Source organism: Neolamprologus multifasciatus, chromosome 7, assembly GCF_963576455.1.
Source record: "Neolamprologus multifasciatus chromosome 7, fNeoMul1.2, whole genome shotgun sequence".
Classification (NCBI taxonomy): domain Eukaryota; kingdom Metazoa; phylum Chordata; class Actinopteri; order Cichliformes; family Cichlidae; genus Neolamprologus; species Neolamprologus multifasciatus.
In genome coordinates, this window is record NC_140445.1 from 44,032,180 (window position 1) to 44,042,364 (window position 10,185).

At 36.8% G+C, this 10,185-nt stretch overlaps 1 protein-coding gene across 1 annotated transcript in view; it reads right to left on the minus strand.

The window, feature by feature from the left end:
* Nucleotides 1–10,185, minus strand: part of tmtc3 (transmembrane O-mannosyltransferase targeting cadherins 3) — a 31,461-nt gene that overhangs the window by 18,284 nt on the left and 2,992 nt on the right. Inside the window, 4 exon segments of the mRNA XM_085165629.1 lie at nt 2,646–2,818; nt 3,262–3,276; nt 3,278–3,378; nt 7,509–7,608. Coding sequence (XP_085021755.1) covers nt 2,646–2,818; nt 3,262–3,276; nt 3,278–3,378; nt 7,509–7,608 — 389 coding nt within the window.

A 10,185-nucleotide genomic window follows, 5' to 3' on the forward strand; every position in this document is an offset into this window, starting at 1 on the left:
TTAAACTGAGGTGATCACAACAGCTGTTGAGAATTATCGCGTCAACCAATGTGTAGCTGCTGTGAAGCCACAGTGCTAACAACCACATTACCCCATTCAGGTCTTCTATACATAAATATCAGCAAAATCCATTATCTTCCCTGTTCTTGGCCTTCAAAAACAGCCCTTCCTTGTTTTAGTATCTCTCTGGTCTTTAGTATGTTTTCTTTAAGTTGGAATGCACGTAAATCAGAGCAAAATTAGGTGTTAGTGAGGCAATTTTCAGCGGGTTTCCATAACCCTCCTCTGTGGCAAGCAGTGTTTGAGATAACAGATTAACACTTTAAATTACTCAGTTGTTTTGTAGAATGCATTCCTGTAAATACAAAGTCCTATTCAATGATGATCTAAATCTGGCTTTCACGCTACTTTTTAACTTGGTCCTAAGATGGCTGAAAAAAAAAAAAATCCATAAAGATGCCTTTCTTTTAGCGGTCAATAAAAGAAACATCTTTATGGAATTCAAAACTAAATTCAGTCAATGTACTTGTGCCTTAATAAAAGGGCAGCAATAGCGATAAGCCTATTAACTTAGCTACACATTTGGACCATCAGCAGTTTTCTTTCTCTAATTTAAGGATTATCATTCGTTGCTTGACCTACCAGGTTGATAACCACCACTATGGCAACACTCAACATAACTGCTGGTTATCTTAGTTTGTAGGTATAGTCAAGCCAGATTGAGAAATATACGGAGTATGCTGCTTTGTAATAAAGGCATCAGTTGACTCGGCCTCCAATTCATTCAGCACTGAAGTTTTTAGTAATTACCAGTAGGGCTGGGCCATATCATACCGTTCACAGTAATACCGGTATAATGGTTGGGCAACGATAAGAAAATGAAATATTGCGATTAGAATATGGGTAAAACGCGCATTGTGCAGTGCCTTTGGTTTCATACACACATGGCGGAAAAAGCATGGCGGTGACGGCGAATGTTGAGGGCGAAACCGGATTGTGAATGAAACAGATGAACCAGAATTGGTTTGTAAAATGCTGCAACTTCAGTGGTGTGGAACTGGTTTTAGCTTTTGTCCGTCAGATACACGACAAAGCACTATTTTTGGTAGAGGCATGCTAGCGGGCCGTCGTTATTACCGTGTTTTTTTGGAACATATGGCACACTTAAAATCAATCCTTTGATTTTTCTGAAAATCGACAGTGCCCCTTATAATCCCGTGTGCCTTATGTATGAATTCTGGTTGTGTTTACTGACCTCGAAACTATTTTATGTGGTACACGGTGCTCGAAAATCTGTCAAATGTTTCAATACGACTTTGCTAAGCTGAGCATCGCGAGAGTGATGCGTACTGTGCTTCAACATAATATTAAGGTATTGCGTGTGTATAACCTCTTTTGTGGATATTATACATGGTTATGCTGAGGACTATGTCGGCCAATTTCACTGGAAATCCCTTTTGGTTAAACTGTCAGCAAGGATTTGCATTTGCACAGTAAAAATTTTTATATAGCTTTAATGCACATAAAAAAACAGACTGCTTGTTCAAGTGAAAATACTTGATGGGTGTTTTTTGCACTAATAAAGTTGTGGAGTTGTAAAGTAATTTGTCCTAGTGTCGATTAGATCGTCAGTTATATTGGTTATCGCAAATTTTCAAATGTATATCGTGATAAATATTTTTGGTCATATCGCCCTGCCTCTAATTACCGGTGTACCAAATACTCCAAACTATCTTTGTGGGAGGTTCTGTAACAACAGAGCGAGGACCATACTTTTCCCATGACATATGTGGTGAGACAAACTTCCTCATAAAGTGACCCATAGACAAATAGAATTTGTTACTATAATTGGACAGAAGAAAATTCTATTATTTCCTATTCATATAACACTTATATGAAGATAAGTGCTAGGAAGAAAGGTCAGTCTGTGTGCTAAATTATACTAATGGGGCCTGCCAGGATAAAGTCTAAGTGTAGAACACATTGAAAGATAGGAGGAGGAGGGAGTACAACAACCACCAGTGGGGGAGAGTCAAAGAGAGGCTTTGTACAACAGCCCTTGCTTGTTTCTATTTTACTGTGATTCCGCCTAGTTTTATTATTTTACTCTATTTTTTTTAACAGCACTTTGTGACTGCTTATCTGTAAGACATTATTATAGAACAATAAAGAAAAACTTGGTAAATATTATATAATCCAAGAAAACCAAATTGATGTTACCAGACTACATTTACAATACAAATTATAAATATATAATTTCTATAATTTCTATATAACATATATATATATTTTTAGTGGCCGCTTCTAATTTATTTTTCTTTTGTCTGGAGAGGAAAAAAAAATAGGGCAAACTCAAGATTTAATGACAAATCAATTAAAACAAACTGAAAATTCTTCAACACATCATTTTGCTTAGAGAAAATATATTTTTAAATTGTGAAATGTGTGCCTTTTAGCAGTTCACTAAATGACTGAAACTGGGCTTTTCCTTCCTATGAAAATGACCTTTGAGCAGAACCGTCTGTCGTTCTTGTTATTCCTGTCATGTTCACTTGGCTTAGCTTAATAAATAAATAATTAACAAAACTGGCTAAAGTTTATTTTATTAAAATGCAGGTGAGTTTTCCATCCGTAACACTGCCTACCTTGTGAAGACAGGAAGCTGGGACTGAATGACTTGGACCCTGATAATAACGAGCAGCAGGGTGCTGATGACTAGGACAATGAGCTTCAGAAGAGTTTGCAGGACAGCATAGGGAAACCCATCTTTACCCTGCAGAACTTGCCATATTGTGTCCACCAGCATGGGCAATGTAAACTGAGAATGGCAAAAAAGACAGAAACAATCAACTTACCATCATCATGTAAAGCAATACCCATATGATATATACATATTATTCCAGGAAAGCAACCTCTGAATAATGAAATCTATGCCTATAGAAGAAATAAAAAACAACAACCAACAACAACAAACATTATGAACAGTCAAAGATAAAGCATTGATAGAAGACATGTCAAGATCTGAACAGTCTACTCTTGAAGTTGGTGCACTTGGTTCTAAGGGTCAAACTGTTTATAGCCTGATAACTGAGTGTGAGTATCTCCAAAGCAGAAATCTTGTGGTCAGCATGGGTAAATACAAAAAGCTGGATGACTGTGATACAGTGTGTGTGTGTGTGTGTGTGTGTGTGTGTGTTCAGATGTAGACATAATTTATAGAATGTTTTATGACACAAGACACAAAAAGTTTCTGATCCTTACCCCCTGTGCAACAAATGATCTCGTAGACACAGCAGACACCAACAACCGTGATTCCCTGTTCCTTACACAGTGTTGCCGCTGCCACTAAAACTACTGTCAGAGCAATGGGAGGCCAAACTGAACAAAAGAAGAAAAAACAAAAATATATATATTAATATATACACATGACAACTTATTAACCTTGTAGCCACTGGTGCATTGGTAACTTAACAAACGCAACAAATTCTCTTGATCCATTATGAACATAAAAACCTCTGAGATGTCATATTAACGTCTCCATATAGCACCAGTTACAAGTTTAGAAAACAATTTTGTCTTCAGTGATAATAAAACTGAACAGTAAAAGGTGGAAACCTCATAAAGAAGATTCTATAAAAAAGTAATTTGAATGATCAAATCCACTCTTTACTTCATAATTCTATATGTGTTATTTTAATAGTTTTGATATTTTCAGTATTTGTCTAGACTGGGGAAATGGGAAGAAGAAAAACTCATACATGTTAAATTGGGTTACTTTAATAGTTTGATTTGTTGTGATACATATAAACAGAAGAATGATTAAAAAAATAACATAAACAGCTCACTGTGGATACAAGTTAAAAACCATGAGGCTACTGTATAACCAATTACTTGATCTTGCATCTTTCAAAACTAAACATTACTGCCTCACAGTTATGTGTGTTCACCAGCAAACATGCAGGTCCAGACTCACACACAGTGATATCTTCTTTGAAAACTAGGAGCAATTTAAAAAGAAGTACCACAGATGAATACAACTGGACAATTGATACTAACTCAATATCTCAACAAAAAAAACATTTTATCTCCTCTTCTGCTCCTAAGCTTTAGTGTTGAATAACTGCAGAAATTGTTTTTTTTCCAGAACATTATGATGTTAGAATAAAGTTTAAATTTGAACTCTTGGATACAAAATGCTATCACTTTCTAATTTTATCCAATAAAACTTTTGACGGAAATTGTGTGCGTGTTTACCAAATTCAACTGAATTCCAAATTTTAAGAGATTTCTTCCACGTGGTCTAGAGAAATTTGTTTTGAGAGACTGGTGAATACATACAGCTGCATCATCTAGAGCATAGGTGTCAAACTCTGGCCCGCGGGCCAAATTTGGCCCGCAGCCTAATTACATTTGGCCCGCGAAGCCATACCAAATTACTATTAGAGCTGGCCTACTATTTGAGTTTGACACCCCTGATCTAGAGGCATCTAGATGAGCATGGTAGGTGTAGCCATACTAAAAAGGGCTGGGCCATTTCATACCGTTCGCGGTAATACCGGTATAATGTTGGGCAACGATAAGAAAATGAAATATCGCGATAGAATATGGGTAAAACGCGCATGCGCAGTGCCTTTGTTTTCATACAAACATAAGCCTATTAACTTAGCTACACATTTGGACCATCGGCAGTTTTCTTTCTCTAATTTAAGGATTATCATTCGTTGCTGACCTACCAGGTTGATAACCACCACTATGGCAACACTCAACATAACTGCTGGTTATCTTAGTTTGTAGGTATAGTCAAGCCAGATTGAGAAATATACGGAGTATGCTGCTTTGTAATAAAGGCATCAGTGACTCGGCCTCCATTCATTCAGCACTGAAGTTTTTAGTAATTACCAGTAGGGCTGGGCCATATCATACCGTTCACGGTAATACCGGTATAATGTTGGGCAACGATAAGAAAATGAAATATTGCGATAGAATATGGGTAAAACGCCCATGTGCAGTGCCTTTGGTTTCATACACACATGGCGGAAAAGCATGGCGGTGACGGCGAATGTTGAGGGCGAAACCGATTGTTAATGAAACAGATGAACCAGAATTGGTTTGTAAAATGCTGCAACTTCAGTGGTGTGGAACTGGTTTAGCTTTTGTCCGTCAGATACACAACAAAGCACTATTTTTGGTAGAGCATGCTAGCGGGCCGTCGTTATTACCGTGTTTTTTGGAAAATACGGCACACTTAAATCAATCCTTTGATTTTTCTGAAAATCGACAGTGCCCCTTATAATCCCGTGTGCCTTATGTATGAATTCTGGTTGTGTTTACTGACCTCGAAACTATTTTATGTGGTACACGGCGCTCGAAATCTGTCAAATGTTTTAGTACGACTTTGCTAAGCTACGAAGCCGCACCGCTTGATAGATTGTTGGAGCATTACGGCTATCGTAGGCAGGCGCCTCGCGGAGTGATACGTACTGTGCTTCAACATAATATTACCGTATTGTGTGTGTATAACCTCTTTTTAAGTTTTGTGGATATTATACATGGTTATGCTGAGGATATGTCGGCCAATTTCCACTGGAAATACCTTTTGGTTCAACTGTCAGTAAGGAATTTGCATTTGCACTGTTACATTTTTATATAACCTTAATGCACATAAAAACAGCTGCTTGTTTAAGTGAAAATACAGCGATGTTTTTTTTTTTTTTGCACTAATAAAGTTGTGGAGTTGTAAAGTATTTTGTCTAGTGTCAATTATATCATTATCGCAAATTTTCAAATGTATATCGTGATAAATATTTTTGGTAATATCGCCCTGCTCTACCCTCATTTCCAAGGTTTTACATATCAGGACATCATAAAAACTGACCTAATCCTTACCAGGTCTTAAAAATACAACCTGAGATGAATATTATACAGCATCATTATTATTTAACAAAAACTTTCCAAAACATATGCAGAAGCTGTGTGTGAGAATCCAGACACATCCCATAATTCAGCAGCTTTAGAGCTACCTTTAGCAGCAGCAAGTTTAAGTAATTGCTTTCTGTATGACTTTATCAGTCTTTTACATCAGATAATTGAAGATTGCAAACATTCATTTATGCATAGCTCTTACCACAACATTTCAATCAGATTGAGGTCTGGACTTTGACTAGAGCATTGCAAAAGCTGGATTCGTTTCTTCTTCAGCCATTCTGTTGTGAATTTGCTGCTGTACCTCAGCTCAATGTCCTGCGGTGTGACCCAATTTTGATTAACCTTTAGCTGTCAGACAGAGGGCCTTTGACTCTAGAATACTTTGGCATATAGAGGAGTTCAATGACTGGAGAGTACCCAGGTCTGTGGCTGCAAAACAATCTTAAATTGTCACACTCCCATCGCTGTGCTTGACAGGCAGTATGGGTAGTTTGCTGATTTGCTGTGGTTTTCTATATACAGCACTGTGCATCATAACCTTCACTTTGGATTTTTCTGTGTAAAGGACATTGTTCCAGAAATCTTGCGGTTTGATGCCACTTTGCAAACCTATGCTGTGCTGCCATGTTCTTTTAGAAAGGCTTTCTTCTAGAAACCATTCCAAACAAGCCATACTTGCTTCATCTTTTTCTAATTGTATTGTCATGGACTTGAACATCTAACTGACATGAGCTGGAGCGCTACAGTTTTTTGATGATGATCTTGGGGTAAATTTCCTGAGACATCGACTCCTGGGAAGATTTGCATGTACATGAATCATCTTTCTTACTATAGAACTACAGACTTCAAATTGCTTGGGAATAAAAAATCTTTGCCAGATAGATTACAACAACAATTGCTTGCTTAAAGATCATTGCAGATACATTTTCTACTTGGCAATGACAGGCATGTATTCGACTCTAATACATGCCTGAGTGCTCAAGATCAGCAGACTACCAAAGGTACTGCTTTTACACAGGTGGTAAACACCTGCTGATAATCATTTAATCAACTGCATTTAATTATTACTCCCTTAGTTCCAATATAAGCAGCAAGAGTGCACTTTCACACACCACTTCCATATTTTGGCTTAATTTTGGATACATAAATAATGAAATATATCACAAGTTGTAGTATAACTAAAGTTTTATTTACCTAATTTTAAGACCTGTTAACAATCAGGTCTGGATACATAAAACCTTAGACTTGACAGATTTATTACCATGACTATAAGTAATAAGTAACACTGAACATTCCATATTAATTACCCTCAAAGGGAAGTGTTTATTTATATCAAAACATTGGAAATTGGAAGTTAACACCTGAATAGCCAGGTGTTTGATCTTATCCGATCTGTTGCCACAACACTTTCACTGCCTCTGTCTTGATTTTTTGTATATGTATTTGCTTATTTTGGTAATTAAAATAATGATATAATGTTAACAGAGAACAGCATGTTGAAAATAAGTTCATACTTAACGACCCAGTAGATTTTGCACATGAGACAGAAATAAATAAAGGCCAGGGAAGAACATTATACTTACCAATGGAATGGTCTGGTCCAGTTGACTTTGTATATGCCAGGAAAGCAGCCAGAAGAAAGATTGATGAAAGAAGTTCAGCTCTGCCAACCACACCAGTGACCTGATGATAAACAGTCAACACGAGACCCAACCATAAAGATTTGGAAAGATGATTTCTTAAAATATACTTAAATGTTCATTGTTTGGTAATTCAAGTTGAAATGTAGATAAAAATTTCTGAAATAAGTTTGTGAAATAATACAGAAAAGTTTACTTTTCCTATTAGAAGATGCTATTCTATACCCATGCTACTTTGCCTCGACTCTGAAGCCACCACCACATGACCTTCATGTCTCAGACATCATATCTAATAACTCTGAGAACATTACACATGTGTCTTTGACTGGCACGAACCAGAGCTATGGTCTAAGGCTCTAAAAATAAAAAAAAGCTCTGTTCAACCCAAATCAACTGATGGGCAAGCAATTATTTGTAACATAGTCTCTCTGACAGCAACGTCTGTCATTTAAGTACATGATGACGGCCCTCATGCGGAAGAAATATCATTATCAAGTTCTTAGAAAGAGACATACTCTAAGAACATAAAGGTCCCACAAATAGTTCTACAAAGCACTCACTAAAAGAAGAGGGGATTGTTTACACTTTAAGAATTCAACTGGCATCATGAGAGGGCTGCAGCTTCCAATAAATAGGGCTTGCCATGAAGATTCAAAACAAGCACAGGCATTGTGCTCTGACTGACCTATTTGTCAACTGGTGGGAGAAGGAAAAAATGCTGGCAGCATTCAAGAGCCCCCTAAAAATGTCTGGTCAGTGCAATGTTACTTCAACAGAATCTTAGAAAGACTGATTACAGTTGGCTCAATTTCCTGAAAATATTCAAACTACAAATTTAACTTTCCATCTATACAGAGTTGGCAACTCCTTTCACCCAAATGCCATGTTTGACCCAAGATATTGGTGTGGCGTACACTAAATAATTTGTATCTAAAGATGTTTGAAGATATATATATAAAAAAACAAATAAAAAAAACCAAACTGAAGTCTTCATTCAAAAAGACAGATCACCCCCCCCCCCCCCCCAAAAAAAAAAAAAAAACCCTACTGAAAAAGACATGGGACACACAGGCACTCTTTGTATAAGCTTATAATGCAGGGACCTTCAGTGCTTGAAGCATAATTCAAAAAACAAATGATCCGTTCAGTGAGAGATTCCAGACGGTGATAACATGAAGGGCATTTGCTGGACTAACACTAAAGGCTCATTTGTGAGGCAAATTGTTTCCATTCAAGAAGTCTGAAAGACTGTGCATAGATTAGAGAACATGATGAGGAAGATAGGAACAGTGATGCATGCTGTGTAACAGTAGCACTCCACACCCAAGAAGCAGAATGTTTCCTTTGTTTTTTTACTCTGGTCAAGGCCTGTCTGGTCATCAGTTCAGCTATGTTTAAGAGGATGAAATACAAGTCCTAATTGGGGAAGAGGCTTTTCAGACAGTAGAATGAGATAAAGTTCAAATAAACAATAAGCTAAAGGGTTTTGATTTCCTATTAAGTTCAATAAGCTTTGTGTTACAGACAACATCCATGATAAGCTATAATAACTATCTTTATATTTCAAGAAGGAAAAAAAATTGAAGCGATAATTTTAAAGCATTTAAAGAATGTTAATGCAGCCTTAAATGACAACAGTAAAAACAGAGGTTTAATGTAACGTGTAGCACAAGTAAGCTAATGTCATGAGCATGAACAAAAGGGTTTCCTTGAATAAGGTGGAGTTCCTTTTTAAGCAAGCCATAACAGGCAAGATGTGACAATTTAATTGCGGTTTATTGTCTGGTTCACTCTAACACAATTTTAACAATCACTGACATGCATTCAGATTGCATGCCACAGTGGACATGTTGGTGCAAAGCTAAGTTTCTGATTACTCTTAATGCCCTACAACGCTCAGTAAAGACACAAAGTCTTTACATGTAAAAACTGTTTCTATATTGAAGTCTCTTTAACACCTTATTGCACATGTAGATTTCAAACTTCAAAAGATCTCTGACCCCTTCCTAATTTCTTTGAATGCTTGTGACTTAATTCATATTTGTATTAGATGATCTAAATAAATAAAACATTCCACTATTAAATTACAAACTCATTTATTAAGGGAAAAAGTTATCTAAACCTATCTGTCTCTATGTGAAAAAAAAAAAAATCATTAATTATATAATTTGTTGTACCGCCATTGTAGCAACTGTTTGCAAGAACTGTTTTTTCCCCTCTAAAGGAATTTTGGCCCATTCTTCTATGCAGAATTATTTTAATTCAGCCACATTTACAGTGCAGTGAAAATACTTCTACAGCACTATCAAGTGAATTGCTCAGCTTAAGTTGGAATATTACAGGGCTACTCAACGTATTTCACAAAGCCGCCTTTCTTGTTTTAAAGGAAGAGTGAAGGTGTGGCTAACATTACTGCTTATTTGGTTTGTGATACTAGAGATCAAGTGGGACATCCAGTGGTTATAATTTCTGTGGAAAACCCAGTGCTTAGCTAGGGCAGCTTAGTTGGCTATGTTACCTCATAGCAAGAAGGACCTAGCTTCCAGTTCAGTGTTAGCACATTGCATGCTTGTATGAGTTCTCTCCAGAGACCCTGGCTGGATCCCACTGTCCAAAGTTT